Source organism: Globicephala melas, chromosome 2, assembly GCF_963455315.2.
Source record: "Globicephala melas chromosome 2, mGloMel1.2, whole genome shotgun sequence".
NCBI classification, from domain to species: domain Eukaryota; kingdom Metazoa; phylum Chordata; class Mammalia; order Artiodactyla; family Delphinidae; genus Globicephala; species Globicephala melas.
Window position 1 is genome coordinate 110,551,883 of NC_083315.2, and position 21,571 is coordinate 110,573,453.

General features: G+C 36.7%; 2 protein-coding genes across 10 annotated transcripts in view; one reads left to right on the top strand and one right to left on the bottom strand.

The window, feature by feature from the left end:
- Window positions 1–5,186, top strand: part of AP4S1 (adaptor related protein complex 4 subunit sigma 1) — a 59,732-nt gene extending 54,546 nt beyond the window's left edge. For 5 of the 6 annotated variants that reach the window (XM_070044956.1, XM_030854744.3, XM_060294712.2 and 2 more), the window contains one exon: window positions 4,628–5,186. In XM_070044956.1, coding sequence (XP_069901057.1) covers window positions 4,628–4,756 — 129 coding nt within the window. In that variant the 3' untranslated portion in view covers window positions 4,757–5,186. Of the gene's footprint in view, window positions 1–467; window positions 3,139–4,627 lie in introns of those variants that run through there. The other variant, XM_030854749.3, reaches the window with a different exon arrangement.
- Window positions 5,187–6,708: 1,522 nt separating this feature from the next.
- HECTD1 (HECT domain E3 ubiquitin protein ligase 1) overlaps window positions 6,709–21,571 on the bottom strand; it is a 91,479-nt gene continuing 76,616 nt past the window's right edge. For 2 of the 4 annotated variants that reach the window (XM_030854720.3, XM_030854718.3), the window contains exons 30-43: window positions 19,544–19,766; window positions 18,367–18,421; window positions 17,752–17,934; window positions 17,151–17,358; window positions 16,981–17,066; window positions 16,695–16,822; window positions 14,950–15,151; window positions 13,591–13,728; window positions 12,707–13,314; window positions 11,641–11,719; window positions 11,422–11,515; window positions 10,573–10,723; window positions 8,950–9,094; window positions 6,711–8,838 (exon numbers count right to left, since the gene is read on the bottom strand). In XM_030854720.3, the coding sequence (XP_030710580.1) occupies window positions 8,701–8,838; window positions 8,950–9,094; window positions 10,573–10,723; window positions 11,422–11,515; window positions 11,641–11,719; window positions 12,707–13,314; window positions 13,591–13,728; window positions 14,950–15,151; window positions 16,695–16,822; window positions 16,981–17,066; window positions 17,151–17,358; window positions 17,752–17,934; window positions 18,367–18,421; window positions 19,544–19,766 (2,438 nt within the window). In that variant the 3' untranslated portion in view covers window positions 6,711–8,700. Of the gene's footprint in view, window positions 8,839–8,949; window positions 9,095–10,572; window positions 10,724–11,421; window positions 11,516–11,640; window positions 11,720–12,706; window positions 13,315–13,590; window positions 13,729–14,949; window positions 15,152–16,694; window positions 16,823–16,980; window positions 17,067–17,150; window positions 17,359–17,751; window positions 17,935–18,366; window positions 18,422–19,543; window positions 19,767–21,571 lie in introns of all 4 variants that reach the window. The other 2 variants (XM_030854719.3, XM_030854722.3) reach the window with 2 other exon arrangements.

Genomic DNA, 21,571 nt, shown 5'->3' on the forward strand with positions numbered 1-21,571 from the left:
CCCTCTCCAGCATGAGAGTTCTAGTCAAGTCATGAGTGATGAGTCTCAGAATTATGAACAGTCTCCAAGGGAGTCAGCCGTTCACCTGGGAAAGGGATGTGAAAGTTCCAGATTAAACAGTTCTGCCTTCCAGGCCATTTTGGCCCTCCCTAGCCTTAGCCATCTCTCTATATCCTTTAAGTGTGTTTCTGAGTCCTTTAGGTGCCATATTCATCCCCTACTATTCCTCCTATCCCTCCCTCCAGGTCCCTCTGCCTTACCCCCACTCCTTCTGTTCTATGCTTCTGGGTTCTGTTTTACTCAGGAATAGTGGCAGCAAGCTATAAGAAGCAACAGAGAATCTGGGGAAGAAAAAACAAGAGAATGACAGGCTCATTGACCCCAGTGCTGACTGATATTTGTGTAATTTTACATAAGCCTATATAAACTTAAAAAAAATTACACTGGGATGTCTTTGTTGCTTTCAGAATATGAATGGATCTTTCAGGAAAACCTACTTAACAACAACAATAAAAAAACACTCCTTGGGGCTTCCCTGGTGGCGCAGTGGTTGAGAATCTGCCTGCCAATACAGGGAACACGGGTTCGAGCCCTGGTCTGGGAAGATCCCACATGCCACGGAGCAACTAGGCCCGTAAGCCACAACTACTGAGCCTGTGCTCCGCAACAAGAGAGGCCGCCATAGTGAAGAGGCCCGTGCACCGCGATGAAGAGTGGCCCCCGCTCGCCGCAACTGGTGAAAGCCCTCGCACAGAAACGAAGACCCAACACGGCCAAAAATAAATATAAAAATAAATGAATAACTAAAAGATTACTATTAATAAACAAAAAAACAACAAAAAAAACCCCACTCCTTTTCAGTGACCTAATTAACTAAAGGCCATACTAAGCCTAAAAGTGAACACAAGACTATTACAAGGAGAGTATATCCAGAACTATGCAGAATCTTCATGATAATCTTCCATACAGTAGCATGTGATTTTCAGTGGGAAATGTGAACACATTGGCCCTTTGCAACTTATCTAACTCCATGGGCAATTGAGTTAAAGTATAAAAAAAAAAGAGAACACGCTTTTTCCCCACCGTACTTAAAGAACTTTTTTTTTTTCTTTCTCTTTCTTTCTTTCTCTCTCTCTCTCTCTCTCTCTCACTACGTTGGGTCTTCGTTGCTGTGTGCGAGCTTTCTCTAGTTGGGGCGAGCGGGGGCTACTCTTCGTTGTGGAGCACGGGTTCTAGGCACGTAGGCTTCAGTAGTTGTGGCTCTCAGGCTCTAGAGTACAGGCTCAGTAGTTGTGGCGCACAGGCTTAGATGCTCCATGGCGTGTGGGATCTTTCCCGGCCAAGGATCGAACCTGTCCTGTGTCCCCTGCATTGGCAGGTGGATTCTTAACTACTGCACCACCAGGGAAGTCCGAGCTAGAATCTTAAAAAAAAAAAAAAATAAAAGAAATCAGTAAGAAGACAAGGGATCTGAGGCCAAAATCTAGAATTAGAAAGTTTAGTTTCTAGGCTGGGCTCTTCCTTGGAATTGCTTTTGAGGTCCCATTAGAATGTATGCTGCTCAATTATCTCTTATTAAAGGAGAACTAGACCACCACAGTGGTGTTAAAATACCATGATGAAAAAGTGCTTTATGATCCAGAGATCAAAATTCCAATGTATGAACCAGAAACATTTCAATCACTCTAATTAAAAAATTGATTTCAAGTGGCACTAATATTACTGAGGTCCTACGCTATTCAGCTCCAATCCACATTACATAGAAATTCAGAAAGGCTCTGGGTTTCCGGGTTGGGAGAAAGTGGGGCTTTATGAATCTGTTCTTTAAGAGGCTCTTTCTAGTTCATATCAGCTCCAACCTTAGGGTGCCCATGAAGGTAAACAAGTTTCCTCAAGGATCTTTAAGTCAGTTGAATTCAGTAAAACCTAAGGTTGGACCCTCTTAAACTAGTCATTCTCAGCTCATCACCTTAATAGACCAACAGCGTGTGCCTTTCTTGCTTCCTCCTATTCCAAATGTCAGGGCTAAAGTGTGTTTGCCTCTGCTTATTGCCACGGGACTTGGCATATAGGGCATTTTTTGGTCCCTGCTCACCTGGCTTGTAGCCCAAATGCCATTACTCTTGGCTTTTCCAGTGTGCACAAGTAACTCATTAACCAAATCAAGATGTGAACAACAGCTGGATTCTTATTTTCAAGGAGCCACATGATTCCAAGGGGAAATCAGTTTTCAGGCTTTTGCCTCACATTGGATTTGGTCTGTGGTTTCCCTTTATAGTGCCAGAAAGTTGCATGATTATTAGAGGTTTCAGCCAGATACTCAAGATAGACAGGCAGTCACATGCCCACAGTACCAAATGCCCTCACTGAGCAATTCATGTTTCCAGGATGTTGGGAAATTCAGACTTGCTGAAGGACCTTGTCCTTGCATTGTGAGGATGTCAGTGGTTGTTATGATTCAGCAGTAAATTCTAATCTGAATTGCAAAACATTGAGCTAGTTGTTCAAGGGGACATCTGAATTGCTGACCATATTCTTGCCAAAGATGGAGCAGTCTTCAGAGCAGCTTGATCCCTGCATCAATTCAAATAGAATAGATTAAAATGAGATCTCCTTCTACCTCAGAATCACCCTGGATGGGTTGACATTTTCAAAGGCACTAGGCTTTAAACAACAAGGTCCTATTGTATAGCACAGAGAACTATATTCAATATCCTATGATAAACCATAATGGAAAAGAATATTTTAAAACAGAATGTATATATATGTGTATAACTGAATCACTTTGCTGTACAGCACTAATTCCCACAACACTGTAAATCAACTATACTTAAAACAAAAAACCTTGACACCAAAAAAAAAAAAAAAAAAAAAAGGCACTAGGCTTTCATTGCCCTTAGTGAATACAACAGGGGGATTCTACAGGGCATTTTTTTAATGCAGTCACCTGTGCTTCCCAGCTCTGCCTTCCTTTATACCTGGCTGTCATTCCTACCATGTTCTGGCTTCTGGGTCTGGTGAAGAGGATTAAGTCAAGCGCCTAATATTCCAGTCCCAATTTGGCCATGGACAAAGCAATCATCCATCTAATTGGAAGATATTATTAATAGGTATAACAGAGTAAAGCTTTTTTTTTTTCTGGGTCACTTTAGGACAGTCCCCATGGGCTTCTGAAAAAGTTTATTCTGCTGGAGAACTATATGCACAGAGCTTAATGAGGTATTAACACAGAGCCTAAGAGAAACTTAAAAGTCATTCACAGGATTGTCTCATTCTCTATAGATGTACTTTACTAAACAAATACAATAGACTTGAACGTCTGGAATTATTGGGAAGAAAAATCAGGTGGTAATGGCTCATTTTACAAAGATTCACTAATTATGAACTCCCATAGTGCATTTAATCACTCGCTTGTTGAATGCAGTTTGTCTATTTGAAACAATCTGTCAGCTGTTTTTTGTTTTGTTCTGTTTTTTTCTAAACAGACCAGGATTGTGCTCTTTAGTGATGGAAACTTTAGTAAAGCATAGAATTTAGAAACGTTCAACCATTATCATCTTCACTCTCAAGAGTTTCTGTCTTCCAGAACAGGTCAGTTCTCTCTTCCAGTTCAATTTCACAAAAGAAAAGTTAGGTACTCAAATGAAGGGACTACTGGAGGAAGGACTTGGCTCTAAATAGCTAGACATCATAGTCTAGCAATGTTTTCTTCTTCTCCCATGCCCTGTACTAACTTTCCAATAAGAACGTCAGTAATCTAAAGTGGCTCCATAATTCTCAAATGAGTATTTTTAGAATGCTCCATTTATTAGAGGTACTCTCCCGAAAATCGGGATTTTTCTCTCCTTGGGAATTAAGTCAGCATTGCCTTTTCTTCATTCATTTCTCCTCGTGGTTATTTTTTTCTTTTAGCCTGTCTGACACAAAAGATGCTCAAGGTGCAGTACTGTAAAGGCATTTGTTTTGGGGTAGGGTTTGAGGGCGGAGGGAGGATGTATACTCAGCAGCCTCAGGCCTCTCCTGGGAAGTCTGGAAGCAGAGCAGTTAAGCCCAAACTTTCGGTTTAAATTCCAGCTCTGACAACTACTAGCCATGTGACCGTAGGCAATGGCTTTGAGCCTGTTTGTTCCTGTGTAAAATGAGGATAATGTTAGCATGTACATCACCGAGTCGTAGAGAAGACTGAAATAATACATGTAAAACACTCAACACAATGCCTGGAACACAATGAGTATTCAGTAAGTCATGGCTATTACTGTTGTTATTATTGTCTGGGAAGACATTGTTCTTGAGGTCAGGTAACACTCTTAACCAAAATTTACTTGCTTTGTTCTCCAGCTCTTAGTAGAGATTCCGTCTCCCTCTGGCTAAAAGGTATAGCTGTTCCATTTCTATGTCTATTGTCCAGTTAGTTAGCCTAGCCAAGGTGAATTAGGTCTATATGTGTACATGAAGGTAATAATTTCTAAGATAAATACCAATTTTAATTTCAGGAATTCTGTTAAAAAAAAACACAAAACCTTCATGCTTAGACTAATTTACACTGGAAAAATTCCAGGCAAAGTCATAAGTTATTATTTACTGAATGTTAACATTTTTATAACTAATTTCCTTAATATGACCCTAGATAATGTTTAATTTGGATAAAGTACACATCATTTTGGATGAGATGGTGTTAAATGGCTGCATTGTGGAAACGAATCGGGCAAGAATTCTTGCCCCTCTACTAATTCTCGATAAGATGTCAGACAGCTGAAAACAGAAAGGCTCTGCCAGACAACGACTTACAGGATATGAGGACACCATGGAATACCTCTCAACATCACTAGCCCAAAAGATTCTGGAAGACCAAACACTGCAAAATGGGCTGTCCTTCCAAAGACATTTAAAATAGGTGTTTTCCACAGTTCCTAAACGGAAAACAAAACTGTATTTTAAAACATGATGCACAAAGAAAACTTTTCTCTAAACGGAGAGACAAGTTTTATTTTCTGAACATAAACATTTTTTTTCTCACTTGTTTAGATTTTGTGGAGTACTGAGGGAAACTCTTTTGGTCTCTGCTTCCCTTTGCAAAGGGATAAATTCAGGAACAGCATCATGGGGTGGGAAGAAAATGTGGCACCTCTCTATTGGCCAATAAACTTTTAAAATTGACTTGAACATGCAGAGCACTTTGAATAATACTGTTTTCTGAATGCTATCTTTTTCTTTAAAAAGTCAAAATGTGTGTACCTAATGAAAATTGCAGAATCAAATATTCTTTGCCAGTTTCTAAAAGCCTGATATCCATTTTATGGGTACTTGGCAATTACAAAGACATCATGTAATTAACTCTATAGAGAATGTTACCACCTAATAATGAATCGCTAAGACAACCATTATAGCTATCCTATATGCCATATTGTAAAGAGTTAGTCTTATTAGTAAACTTATTTGTAAATGAAATTTAGTTCGAAGTTTAAAAACAGAATGCAAGAGAATATATCTCTGTTCAGGTTGCCATGAAATGACTCCGTCTTCCCCTCCCTTTTATTCCTTCAACCCCTTCTCCTGGAATGTGTTGAAGCAAAGAAAACTGCTAAGTCACTATAGAAGAGCAATGCTCTGATCCTCCCAAACCTTTCTGTATATATGCTTTTACTTCGTAACAGTAGGAGATACAGAGCTGTCTTAAGTAAAAGCATGTTCATGTGCATGTTAGGGTAGGAGGGCAAGTACATTGGAGGACACAGAAATATAGTCTTGATACATGAAGACGTTGTGCCATCCTATGGAATTCCAAGAGTTCTTTCACCTACAACACTCTGTCCTCCAAAAGAGGACATAAATGGGCATTCTAGGCAGTAATTCATTCAGTACTGTTTGATTTCTCTCCCTGTCTCGTGTGTGTGTGTGTGTGTATAGGAGGGATTTTGTTTAAATTCTCTATGTGTTTCTAAAACTTCACTTACATATTTCAAAGTTTGCATCTACCAGGCAACCAATGAATAATGGACTCCAAAAGCAAACCTTAGTTGTTTTGGACTCATTCAGGAAAGCAGAGGAAAGGCTTCTGACCTGCCAGAACAGTGAATGGTATGCATTAAGTAGCCAAGGTCTGGGGAAAGCCCAGTCTAGATCAAAGTGCTTTGGAGGTCTTTCTGAGACATAATTAGTTGGGAAACACTGGCCTAGTTGGTAGGCACTTAATCAGTAGCACATTCGGGTAACTGCTGAAACTGGTACACCAGAAGTAACTAGGGAGTGAATAAAATTAATTTTGGGGTCACACCAAAATAGCATTCAAATAACATCTTGGCACAGATTTTAGTACCTTGAGAGAATAACGATTAAAAAAAATACTAGGTAGATACCACTGGAAAAAATACTCCAGAGGCTAGTGTATGTGAAGACCCAAGTAGATGTCTCACAGTACTTGACTTATACACGAAGTGAACTCTAATGTGACTCTCTGTTGTGTGACAGGCTGTGTCATCATCTCACTTCCGGTTTATTGCTGAACTGTGACTACCAGCGTTAAGTGGTTTTCAGACTCATGAAATTTATGTCTCAGACTGGTCAGCTTTACCTTGTTCTTGGACTTTTAGTTCTACAGGAAGATTCCTGACATTTCAGAGTTACTCACTGTATAAGACTCATCAACTTTACCTGCTGTAGCAATGTGCTAGACCAGGATTCAGCAAACCTTTTCTGCAAAGGACCAGACAGTAAATATTCTAGGCTTCGTGGCCCATATGGTCTTTGCTGTAACTACTCAGTTCTGCCACTGTAGTGCAAAAACGAGCCATAGATTATACATAAATAAGTCAGCATGGCTGTGTTCTAATAAAGCTTTATTTCTTTATGGATACAAATCTGAATTTCATAAAATTTTCACATAAGATATTATTATTCTTTTTTATTTTTTTCAACCACTTAAAAATTTTAAAAACCATGTTTAGTTCATGGGCCATACAAATGCAAACGGCAGGCCACAGTTTGCTGACCCCTGTGCTAGAATAGTCTTGGTAAAAGCTGGCTACTGACAGACATTTTAGAGACTTAAATAATACACATAAACTGGATATTAATTCTACTGCTAGTGTAAAGTTCTAGTCATGCATCCATGTATTGAGACAATCACCACCACTGTTTTCTGGATTAAAGCATAGGTCATACGTTTAAATATTGCTATTATGTTTTATTTTAACTTTTATTCTCGCAGAGAACTGTGAAGCTAACAATAAGGTAAAGTAAATGCTGCCTCTGATTACATAGTCACAACATTCTCATGCAGAGAACAGAAACACTACTCAAATGATTGACTGCAATGGGAGAAATCTCTTCTAATGTAGAAAGGGAACGTACCTTTTAAACAGGTAAATTGTGGGCAATTCCAAAAAATGCTTTTCACGCCTATAAAAGCCATTTGGCTAAATCAGACCTAGTGACATTTCTTTTACCTAGATGCATAGATATGATAAGTCACAGGAAAATGGAAATATAGCCCCTTTTCAAAACCAGGAAATAGCATTATCCCAGTGGTTTCTTTTCACACTAACACAACATTCAAAAATCATTCTTGGATCTTAGACTTACACGTCGCTGAAGATACAATGGTAAGTAGCACATTTGGTGTTTAAAAAATTAACACAAATAACTTGGCTATTTCTACCTGAAGAATACTTTAAAGACAGAACACAAGAGTTGGATCACAAGCATGTGAACATATATTTCTCCTAGCTTTCCAGTTTCAGTAAGTGTATTTACACAGAAAAATACATTTCTTCATGTAGTAGTTTCAAAAAACTATATATCTCAATGATTCAAAATGAAAAGTATACAGTTAAGCTCTTAGGCCTGATGGCTGCAGTGAAACAGTCACATGACACAGTTTTGTACGCTGCAAACATTTTAATGATTATTGTTGAGAATACATTTTGGAAATTTTTTTACTTCAAACTGCAACAAGTTAAATAAATGTTTATAATATACAAAGAAAATACAACCAAAAGTAAAACTTGCTTTAAGTGTGCCTTGCACCTAAACCAGTGTTTTCTCCCCCCCCTTAATATATCTTTATTTTTGAACTGCACAAACACACTTAAGAATTTGAATTTTATAGTATGGCATTTAGGAAATAAAAATATACTCCCCACCTCAAAGAAATAAAAAGGCTGTGCATGATTATATGCCAAACAAAAGAGAGAACACTAGATATACTCTGATAGTGCAGGCATCATTAAAAAGGAAAAGAAAAAGCTTGAGATGCTCATTAACTCTCTATGTTTTAAGGAAGCAGGATTTTTGACCAAGTAGCTTAAAAGCCAGCAAAACAGGCATCAGTGATGGCAACTGTAGTGTATGAAGTATGAAATGACAAACTTTACACAAATACACTGTTAGAAATTTACCAATGAACACTGAAGATCTGAGAAGCTGCTCTTTGGAACAGTCATGTAGGACCACCTAATTCCAGTCACATGAGCCCTTGTAGCAACACAAAGTGTTCTGTGCTATATACTTGCTGGCTGGATAGTTAAAGGATTTGTTTTGTCATTAGCAGCTAACGAACTTATTCCATGTGTTCTTAAAGCCTTAATGGTGGAAAAAAGGCAAGTGTCATTAGCATGGAGGATCATATACTTCTCTGCACACAAACACAAAAGGCTTCACTAGAATTTTAAGTCTCTGATGTCTCCCATTGCACTTCAAAGCTCAGTTGAGATGAAAGCCTTTCTCCATTGTAGCAGCTAGCAGGCGCTCTCTCATGATCTCCTCCGAAGAGTATTCCGGCAACTTTAGATAATGTACACATGTATTCACTGATGGGTAGCTTGCATCAGTAGCATCAACCTACAGAAATAGAAGTGAAAATAACAGAAGACCATGACTTTAAATATGTATTTCTTTCAACCCTTAAGTATCTTAATTCCATTTAGATTCCCCAGTAGCTAGAGTTTGTACCTTGCGTACAACTGTGAGCCTAGGATGCAAGTTAGCCAGTCCACCTGGGGGTAGAGTTGAACAACCAGTGGTAAACTGCAGGAATGCCTTCCTCTCATCTGAAGACATGCCACATAAAACCCTCACAAACCTAAGGAAACCTGGGCTAAAAGAAGAAAAATAAAGTTATATTGATTTGATAGCTGATTTAAATGAAAAATACTACCATTACTGTATAAGCCAGCAATAACCCTAAAAACGAATATCCGCATGTTGGAAGAACAACACTGTCTAGAGACTCTTGGGTAAGTATGAAATAAGCTGATACAAACTACTTGAAAAATACCCTTCAAAGACTGATACAGACAGACTGAAACACTGATGGAGTATAGGAATCAAATATGCAACAAAGGCAGCAAATCAGAAAAGCTCAAGATGCACATGCATAATTCACCCAAATATGGCTAAACTAGCAACAGGGATCTGAAATAATACATTTTTGTTACAGTGAAATAAAGTATCACTATATGCTACAACATGGATGAATTTCATAATTATAATATTAAATAAAAGAAACCAGAACTTAGAGAATACATACTGCATGATTTCGTTTACTAAAGTTCGAAAAGCAAGCAAAATTAATCAATGGGAATAGTGATTTAATGACTAGAAAAGAATAAGATGGGGATGGGGACTTCTAGAGTTGTTTCTTGTTCTGGGTACCAATTATACAGGTGTGTCCATTTTGTGAAAATTCTCCAGGATGTATGTGCAATTTGTGTACTTCTCTGTTATGCTTCAATAAAAACTTACTTAAAAAAAAAAAGCTATATATACAATGTCATTTAAGTTTAAAATAATAATACTTTCTCATTTACATCACTTTGAAAACTTTAAAAAAAATACAGGGCTTACAGTCTTAAAAAATGTCAGTGGTATGAAAGAAAAAACATCCAAGGAACTGTTGATTAAAACCATATCACAACTAAATACAATTTCCTGACGGGGGAGAATGGGAGTGAAGTGAGTGCTATTAAAGATATCGCTGGAATAATCAACAAAGCTGGAATGTAGACTATAGATTAGCTAATAGTATAGAATCACAAATTTGCTAACTAGTATGGCTACGTGGGAGTATGGCCATATTCTGAGGAATGTACACTAATGTATTACAGAGTAAAGGTACAAGATATATGCAAAATATCCTCAAATGGTTCAGAAAATGTATGTGTGTGTGTGTGTGTGTAAAGAGATAATGTAAAAGAAATACAGCAAAACGTTAAGTACTGGTGATTCTGGTAAAGGATATATAGGAATTCTTAACTATTCTTCAACTTTTCTATAAGATTGAAATTATTTGAAAATAAAGGTTAATATAAAAGCAATAAAGCCTAAGGGTTTACAAATGACGCAATTTTTAAAATGATGAACAGTTAAAACACAGTGAGAAAAGGAATGTTAAACATCAGCCAAGATGACTTTTTGTGTGAACTCAGCCTTATCAGTGAATATACATCTTGGTAACGGTGAGACTTAACTCCTTTCTCATTTTATACATATAATTCACTGAGTCATTTAGAGAACCCGCCATTTGATTTTGGAACATAAACAATTTGTTGATCTTAGAAAATAACCAACACATACCTATCACGTGTATAACCCAACTTAGGTTCAGTATAATTAATAATATCCTCTGCTGCCCAGGATGGCGACTGATTTCCACAAAGAATCATTTGGACTTCTTCATGGCTGAAGGAACTTAATTTCTCCATTGGAAAAACTTTATTAAACCCATCTACATTACACACACAGCAAAAAAACAAAAACAAAACACACAACTCAGTTTCCAAGTTATAATTTCAAAATAACAAATTTCAAATCAAGATATTCAACTAAATGGAAAGAAGATAAATATTAATATTTGAAAAAGCAAATATAAATGAAAATAGCTTGAAATAAAAACTGTGCTAGGGTTTTAAGTACAGAAATTTTTGCTTATTATCACAAATGTAGACAGGGAGAGAATATTCAGACACTATGGTCAGTAGCCAAATTCTAATAATTTCCCAATCAGTTCTTATGTCATACAAGCCAGCCAAGGCTATGTTTCTATTTTTAAAAATAGTAAGTGATAAACAGTCCAATGTATTTTGCGTCAATCTTTACTTGAAGAATTTAGGTTCTAACATAGTTTAACTCATCTTGATCGTGTAATATTGAAAGTATGCAACAATATTATATCCACTTACAAATGAAAAAATAGAAGCCAAAAGTGGGTCCCTCATTACTCAGGAGGACCAAGCTGAGGGTATGCTACAGCTTGAAAATGTTCCAACCTGTTCTGAGTACTCTGCAGGACCTAACTGTTGGGAAGACAAAAAACTAGACGGCAAATCTAGAGATTACTAGCAATTTTTGAGCATAGCAGTACCTTAATTTCAGCTGTCTCAAAGTAAAAGGAGAGGGATTCAACTAAAGAGCCTTAAAAATTACCTCTAAAGGCTTCCATCTGTTTCTGAATACCCATATGCATACAAAAGTCAAACATCAAATCCACATATTCTTCTGCATTATCCATTGTTACCATCTGCAAAGGAAAATTTGTCAACGTAATTGTTAATATCTAGGAATATTTCAGGAGCGCCTAGTACAACTGGCCTCATTAAGAGGAATTTTCTGGACTTACAGATATATCAAAAGCAAAATTTGTACCTCATCTTCACCACTTGGCTTCAGATCCACAGCTGTAAAACCATATATTCTTGAGGAAGGGCAAAACTGGAAATTTAAACTGGGAGGACAGAAAAGGATTAGATTAACATTCAGCTACCACTGGTGTTTAATTTTTAAAACACTGCCGCCAAAACCATGGGCACCTCCCCCAACAATAACAAAATCACTATACCAGCTTAGATATTAAGTATGGGGCCTTTTAAAATGCAAAACCGTGTGCCCAAAAACTATCTGGCCAACTGTTTACCAAACCTGGCTTTGCAGGCATTTCATGAAACATCACCTTTCATGTTTTACTTCCTCCTTAGGCACAAAATTAATCAACTATGGATTTTTGTAATGAATTATGGTAGCAACATGTTTACAAGTTATTTTTGCAAAAGAAACTTTTTTTTTTACTAAAGTTGTTCATGCTCTGTTTTTACCCCCGCCTCAAGTCAAACCTTGAACATATGAACAACTTATCAAACACAACTTCTCAATGTTATCATCAAAGAAAGAAGGAAGGAAGGAAGGAAAAAAATGACAGCAAAGCCTCGTAGTCAATCCAAAAATCACAGTTTAACATACCAAGGGTATAATAATTACACGTATATAAATTAATAGAATTTTATCAAAAGATCTACAGCATCTGAGTTAGTTAATGCAGCCACTGGGGATAAGGCTTACATACAAAGCAAACTATTCTGAGGTTTTTCAAGTAGGCTATATATATCAATTAGCTAATGAATTTGTCAAAATATTATTGGCTTTGGACTGTTTACACAAGATATATATAGTTATCACATTTGATAAATCAGATAATCTTTCAGATGTCTGATGATTAATAAACTATATTCTGGTATTCTGAGTGCTCTCTTTATAATATTAACAAATCAAAGGATCAAATCAAAAATCGATATTTCCTGTAGCATCTTATTATTGTTAACAGACTGTATATTCATATATTGCAAATCAGTGAAGACAAAGGAACAAAAGCTTTAGAATTTATTCATCCATTAGGTTGAAGAGTATATATATCTATATATACACACATAAAGCTTACCCTAAATCCTCTATGCTAAGTGGAGGCCCAGAACCTGATGGATTCTTCAGCACTAGTTCTTGTAATTTTGTGTTCTTCTCATCTTCAGAAAGACCTTTGTTGCTTAAAATCTGGCGCCTCTTGATAGCAAGGTCTTTAATTTCTTTTAAAAATCTGGCTCTGTGTGGGTTTACTAGTTCAAAGTCTTCCCAAGTTAAAATTCCATTAAACCAAGCTGGGGGTTTTGGTTTGGGGGGATCTAGAATAAATTCTGATTTTGAATCCTCTTCAAAGCTTCCTACTGAGAGTGAATCATGACCTTCTTCTGTAGAGGCTTCAGACTGACTTTCAGTACAGTGTAAGTCTCTATCACCTCGTGACTCATAAATCAGTTTACTCATATTGCTTTTAATGTCACCCATACACATAAGTTTAAAGAAAGGTTTAGAAATAGGTAAATCCACAAGTCTATTGTCTTGAATGCATTTGGCCAAGAAAATTCCAAGGAAATGAAAGAGTTTTGTGATCCTTTCAAGCTCATCACTATCTTGTGGAAATGGAGCTGTAAACAGTCCACATGATCTCTGAACATAGTATCCAGGAGGTTTCAATCCACCTCCAAGATCGACCTAATTTTTTAGAGGGAGAAATGCAAAAAAAAATGAAAAGATCCATAAACATTAAACATCTTAATTCAGCTATCTAAAAGTATCTATAAACACATTTTATTAAATAGGTTTTATAGACTAAATTTTACCCTTTAAAAGCATTTTAATAGTATCAGGATTATTCAATAATAAAAGTAGAGTCAGAAAACCTGGCTTACATTCTGGAAGCATAACTGATTTTTAACTTTCTAAAAGCAGAATCGCAAATCAAATCACAAAATGGGAAGTATATCTTACATGACGAGATTCATCATCTGGAAAGTTATCATCACAAAGCCAAGCTCCCAAATCAGTTCTCTGGAATTCTGCTGCCACCAGAGCATAAAATTCTAATGTGGGCCCCAAGCCAGTTCCTTCTTCTCCTAAAAATTCAACCTAAACATGAACAAATAAATTATGGGGGAAAGTAAGCTTAAAAAAATTTTTAATGATCCCATTCTTGCCAAAATCCAGTCCTGCTGTAATATACTTTTTTTTATAGTAGCAGTATAATATAAGCCACACAGAAGTTTTTATTCCAGTTTTTCTAAAGAGAAATTTGATTTGTTGTACGCTATTCCATATTTAGACACTGTGGTGAGCATCGTCCATACATCAACTTACTTCTCGCAACAAACCTACAAAATAAATTATCATGTCCTTTTCATACCAAAGGAAACCAAATTTCAGATAAAGAGGTTATATATCATTTGCTTGAGGAAATGATGGTATACAGATTTATGTGTGTGTGCATCCGCACGTGTGTCTATGTGACACCAAAACCTAAACTCTTCCACTTATTTCTGACTTTAGGCAATCGCTTTAAAGGTTTTTTATCCATACTCCATATATTCCAAAAATTATTTGAGGCAGCTTACAAAAACACACAGTGCATTTTAAAAAATAATAATAATAATAATTGAGAATTATCTGTGTTAGAGATAATATATGGGTATATATGGGTAAGAAGAATAAGATGAAGGCACAGAAAATTCTTTTTTTTGGGGGGTGGGGTGGGGGTGAACTGGCGGCATGCGGATCTTAGTTCCCCGGACAGGGATTGAACCTGTGCTCCCTGCAGTGGAAGCACGGGGTCCTAACCACTGGGCCGCCAGGGAAGTCCCAGGCACAGAAATTTTAAAGTGAAAACCATAAGCCTTATAAATTTTCTAGAGGTGTATTGTATTTATCATAATCAGTCTGTGATCCAAAAATAAACAAACCAGGTGGCTGACATCTGTGACAGGAGAGGTATTTCTTTCCTTGTCTCTCATATATAAGGAATAATATGTATATAGGATATAATCAACAATGCCCACAATAACATTTCTGCAGTAAATATATTGAATTTCTTACCGCCATTTGCTACAACATCTCTCAATATCTTCATGAGTGAAGATATTCTTTGCTGCTCATTAAGCCACGAGATCCTGACCCCTGAGGAGGTGAGCTGACATCCTCTTATGAAAGATGCTCTGCCAGAGGAGAAGGCCTTTGCACAGAGGGCAGAGAAATCCATCTACACTTCTATCTAATGCAGTTTTTTATGTGGTGGAAGACACAGACTGGTTCTCTAACTGTCAGTCCTGCATACTACAAGAAATTATATAGAGGTACCTCAAGAACTGATTTCCGATCTGCATGTATTTGCATGACATTCTCAGCCCACTCCATCAGTGATTCACCACGTGGAACTTTCACTCTTTCATGCTTGAGACGACCAACACGAAACTCTCCAGGATCATCTCGCCTTACACTACTTGTGGTCCTTGTTCTTTCCACAGTGGCCTCACGTCGGTTTTGTAACCACACTATTGCTCTGAAATAGAAAAATACCTATGTAGCTGTAGCATACAGCAACAGCTGAATGTACTACTAAACCAGCAACAAAAGTCAAAGATTTAAGAATTTTTTAAAAATAGTATTTTATCAGATGATCAAATATACTAATCTTATTTCCTTAAACAAACTGAGAAAATACTGAGTCTATATTTTCCCTTTTTACTTTAGCAATTAACAGATCAAAATAAAGGTCTGTGGTCCAACCCCACACAACACATAAAAATACAGACAAACTCATAATACATAAAATATAAACATTTCCTAAATCAGAGAATGTAAAAAATGGTTAAGCTATCTTTATTACTGTGATACAAATTGAAAGCCAACACAGAAACGGTGTTGTGATTTTGAAACATTTTCTTTTTAACAATGCAGAGTTAACCCATCTAGGATGGGAGAAAGAATCTTGAATTAAGAATAAGAAGATGAAAGATCTACTCTCTCATGTGTGCTACAATTTTTCTGGTACTCTCAGGCCAATCAGCTATGTACTTTGAGAATCAGTTTCCTCATCTATAAAATAAAAATCAGGGAGTTACCTAGTGGTCTAGTGGTTAGGATTCGGGGCTTTCACTGCCATGGCCCGCGTTCAATACCTGGTCAGGGAACTTAAGATCCTGCAAGCTGTGTGGTGCAGCCAAATTTTTTTTAAAAAATTGAAAAAAAAAACCCCCCAAAACAACAAAAAAAAAAAACCCACACATATAAAATAAAAGTCATAACCAATGCCATTAATCACAGAGGGCCTATAGTGCTATGTGTGCAAATGCTTGGTAAATGATATGAAATGGTCCAACAATGTAACTAAGGGCAACAGGCAACTCCATTTAAATTATAACTTTTTTACATCTACTTTGAAAGTACTCTGGGTATTCAATCACTCAACAAATATTTACCGAGCACCTACAACGTGCTGTACACTGCAGCTAGAGCAGTGAACAAAACTGCCAGAAATTCCTGCCCTCATGAAACTTTCATCTAGTGAAGGAGACAGAAACACAAAAAGAAGTAAAATGGTATGTTAGATTGTAGTAAGAGAAAAATAATGGCCAGAAGATATATTTTAATGTTATCAAAGCTATTTGCAAGCATTAAATTTTGTATTCTTGGGAATTTCAGCAACTAATAATTTATGTAAGCCGCTTAAATACTGTACAATAAATGCTAGCTAATGGAAAACACAGTACTTCAATCCACACTGCTTCAAGAGAGCTTATATCCAACTGGAAATCAAAAAATGTTTAAATGTTGACAACTTTTTTTTTTTTTTTTGGCCATACCTCACAGCTTGCGGGATCTTCGTTCCCCCACCAGGAATTGAACCCACGCCCTTGGCAATGAAAGTATGGGGTCTAAACCACTGGACCACCAGGGAATTCCCAAATGTCGACAACTCTTTACGAGAAAACAATATATTCCCTTCATCAATCTTGATATAAAGTATATATGTACATTTTGAGCTTATATAAAACATTTAAAAACACATTTATTCTAAAAATGTAAAATGATACACCTCCTACCTTGATGCACCAAATGCTGTACATGTGAAATACAGCTGTCTAGTTTCAAATGGTATTAGAAAAGGACACTTGCTGGTTAACTGTTCACACCAGTCTGGCAGAGCCCCACTTGCCAATGCCAATGGCTCCTGCAAATTAACAAATAACAATGTCTTAAAGCAATTATGAAAAAAGACAAAAAAGAGTCAATTCTTAACAAGAGAGATGGCGTGAGGTAGAAAAGGAAGGAGAGGCAATACATTCAAAGTCCAACAGATTGAAGAGTTCAAATATCTGGTTTTATTACCTCAATCTGCTGCAAAATTTTTGTTGTGATTTTTTTGCTAGTGAATTCATCTGGTGGAAAAGTAAACTGAGGCTGCTCATCACCTTCTGTAAAAGTAATAAAATTAATAAAAATATAAACTGACTTGCTTTTAAAAATGCCACAGAAACGAAACAAGGCTTCTTACAGACCTTCTTGGGATATTCTTGAATAAGGGTCACTTGCAACTATATACAGAATACGCAGAAGCTGAAGGACATCTTCTACTCCACAAGAATTCTGTCCATTGCCTGCTTTGGCCTGAGGTTGTTCTTTTGTCAAATTAAGAATATCACTACTTTGAAGAGTAGAAATGGCCCCCTGGTTTAACCCAGACTTTGTTCCATGCTCACAAAAATCCTAAAGAAACAATTGGGAAAACTAGCCATTAATCATTTTCAAGAAAAGCAATATATCATCCTATTAGTATTAATGTGAAAAGGCTGGAATTCTTCAAAGAATTGCCTTCTTTTAAAATAAAAACAGTATCATCCAAGTCAAAGCTTAACCAAGCTTTGTTCTAAACAAGAAAATTATCAAAATATAACCACTAAAAGCCACAGTTAAAACTACGTATTTAGATCCAATGCCACAAACCATATTTGAAATTTTAGCATTGTCATATTAACAATGTTAATTCAACTTCTTTTTTTTAGTATGTCCCAATGAACTGCTTTTCCTCAAGAATATTTAAAAAGCTGCAAAGCACAAAGCCATTCCCAATCAAAATAGTGTTCTGATGCCAATATATACCTTATATGCAGCTATGAGCTGAGAACAATTTCTGTTTTTCCTAATACTTTTATTAGTGCCAGTTAATTTCCAGTGGCGCAGGAAAGCGGCGTCTGCATTCTTCTGCAGGTAGGTTATCAAGTCATTCTTTGGTAATTCATCAGTGCCAAGATACTGTTCCACATGCTCTATAGACCAACAACCCTACAATAGGAAAAACGAAATGTTGGCCTTTCCTGATTATAAAGTTTATGCTACTTCACATGCATTACATAAGGTAGCTTTAAGATCATGCATTTAACCTAATCTAAAGAATCCCATGTTGGGCTTCCCTGGTGGCGCAGTGGTTGAGAGTCTGCCTGCCGATGCAGGGGACACGGGTTCGTGCCCCGGTCCGGGAAGATCCCACATGCTGCCGAGCGGTTGGGCCTGTGAGCCGTGGCCATTCAGCCTGCGTGTCCGGAGCCTGTGCTCCACAACGGGAGAGGCCACAACAGTGAGAAGCCCGTGTACCGCAAAAAAAAAAAAAAATCCCATGTTGCTGATTTCTCCCTTAATTGTTCAATTGAAACACAGCGTTAGTTTTTCTTTTACTAAGTAGCCAAGAGCAAGACTCATTTCCTAAAAATAACTTACCATTTTTCCATTTTCTTTTTCTTTGTCAGAATCTTTCATTTCTCTGTACATAATTCTAAATATGAAGATATTATTCAAGTTAATTCATAAATCAAATGATTTGTGGTTATTTCTAATAAGCCTTCAATTCTTTAAAAACATGTATGAATGAGGACATTCATTAGCTATATGCTTACATGAAATACTGAACTCAGGGAGAATTTATAAGAAAAAATATTCATTTGTTAAACATAGGGAATAGCGGAAATCATATTCCTGAAAGAGTTATGGTTTATAAATCGAGCATTATTAAGAAAAAGCATGTATCAAACCTAAAACTTTTAAAGATATAAAGTAACATGCCATCTCTTATAACTTTCATACATTGTTGTAAAAATAAAATAAGATGTGTCTGCATCTGTGTCTAGATAGAAAGAAGGATAAGAATAACAAGGACCAAGAGGCGGTTGAGATCAAATTTAATATTCCAATAAAAACTGAAGGACGAGAATGCCATGAAGACCTTCTGTTCTATCTCAGAAAAACCTACATTACTTTATTGGACATTATCTAAGATTATCAGTGACGTTAAGAGAATATCGGAAAAATAAACTAAGAAAAGTGAAGTTACATAGGATGACTATGATATAATTATTTATAATATTAAATTATATTAAATTATTTATATTATTACATAACAAATATTATTATAGGTAATACTTACTGAGCACCCTCTACATCTCATACAGTACTGAATCTACTTTACATATATTAATTCATTGATTCCTCACAACCACTCTCATTTTACAGATTAGAAAACGAGGTACTAAAATGTTAAATAAATTTGCCCAAGGTCATTGATATTATTTAGTGAATGAATAAATGAATGAACAAAGAGAGGTAGGTTTAACTCACAGACGCCAAAGCAAATAACAGAAAACATTTACTACTTCATACACAATCCCAGTCAAAGAGTTCAACAATTATTACATAAGGAGCTAGTCTAGATTATTTCTAAAGTTCCTCCCAGTTGTAAGCTTTAACCTTTCTCCATCAGGAGTCAGAAATGCTCTTATCTATTCCTGTAAACCAAGAGAACTAAATCTTTTCTGTTCCTATAATACAAAATATAGAAAATATTTCTTGGCTCATACACTATGAAAATATCTACTTAAAACATTAAATTAAAATCTCTTACGTGTATGTTGGCTCCCAAATACGCCTAAGTTTATCTGATTTCACATTGCCGTTACACGACAACTGAAGCAATTTCTGTACATAGTAAAAGATGGTTGATCTGAAATTAGTGAGTGGTAATTCAACTTCACGAGTTGTTCCAAGACCTGTTACTTTCAAAGTGAGGGCTAATCGAGGTGACGGAGTACATTCAACTTCTTCCAAGAGCTCTGAATGAGGTGTTCCTAAAAATATGGAAGATATGAAAAACAATTACACTAAAATAAGCAGTCCAGAAAGAGCACTGCACCAAGAGACAGGTTACATGAAATCTAAACGTTTCTGCCATATATCAGCTACTTAAGATTCTCCTGGGGACTTCCCTGGTGGCAGAGTGGCTAAGAATCCACCTGCCAATGCAGGGGACACGGGTTCGAGCCCTGGTCCCTGGTCAGGGAAGATCCCACATGCTGCGGAGCAACTAAGCCCATGCGCCACAACTGCTGAGCCTGAGCTCTAGAGCCCGCAAGCCACAACTACTGAAGCCTACGTGCCTAGAGCCCGTGCTCCGCAACAAGAGAAGCCACCACAACTAGAAGCCCACACATGCGCCCCGGCTCGCCGCAACTAGAGAAAGCCCCTGCGCAGCAACAAAGACTCAATGCAGCCCAAAATAAATAAATAAATATATTTATTTATATATTAAAAAAAACCCTATAGCTAGTGTCAATCTTATTAAAAAAAAAAAAAGATTCTCCTGGCCTCAATATTTTTGTTTTTTTAAAATGGGAAGAATACAGTTAGGTTAAAGACAGTGTACTAGAGAAGAATTTATACATATGATAAGAATCTCTAGTTTTTATTAGGGTATACATGAGAATTGTATATTTCAGAACATTTTATTTTTATGAATGAGAAAACTAAAATTATTAATAATACTACATACAGAGAAAACCACATACTCAGTTAAAGACTTATCAACCTTTTGCTTGCATTGAATGAGTCTGTTATGAGGTAAACACACACACACACAAATACAATTAGTTTCATACGTATTTAGTGATGTACTCTCTTTTTTTTAATCTCAGGAATCTTTTCCTCATATCATGATATAGTTTTATAAAGTATTGTTTTATACACTGCATGACATCCCATTGTACTTTAACTGAACCATATCCGTTATATAATGAAGGTCATTTCCAATTTTTAAAGAATACCTCTGTAGTCATCTGAGTGCAGAGCCAATACTTCTATAGTACCAATATGTAGTAGTAAAAATATGAAATATATTGCTAAAGAACTCTATCGAAAATCTGTACCTATTTATACTCCCTAGAATAGGTTTTCTTTTTTTTTTTTTTGCGGTACACGGGCCTCTCACCGTTGTGGCCTCTCCTGTTGTGGAGCACAGGCTCCAGACGCGCAGGCTCAGCGGCCATGGCTCACTGGCCCAGCCGCTCTGCGGCATGTGGGATCTTCCTGGACCAGGGCACGAACCTGCGTCCCCTGCATCGGCAGGCGGACTCTCAACCACTGCACCACCAGGGAAGCCCTAGGTTTTCCTTTTTGAAGGGACCTTGGAACATCTTGATTCATACTCATTCTCACCATCATACTACATCACATACCTCACATTATACTATAAACTGTACTTATGTTCATATTTAACATAGGTATCTTTTTATCAAGTAATAAGTACATTCCACAGTAACATTTAAGTCTTCTTGAAGGATAATATACTGATTACAATAGCTGACATTTATTGAGACACACATCAGGTACCATGCTAGACACTACATATCTCACCTCATTTAAACCTTGTAACTACCTTATCAAACAAGGACTTTATTTTCCCCATATAAGAGATGAGGAAAGCCAGGCTTACATAGATTAGGGGATTTGCCCAGTGTATTAGTTTCCTATTGCTACTATAACAAATTACCACAACTGAGTGGTTTAAAACAACACAAATATATTATCTTATAATTCTAGAGGCCAGAAATCTAAAATGGGTTGGGCAAGGCTTTGTTCCTTTTGGAGGCTCTCAGGA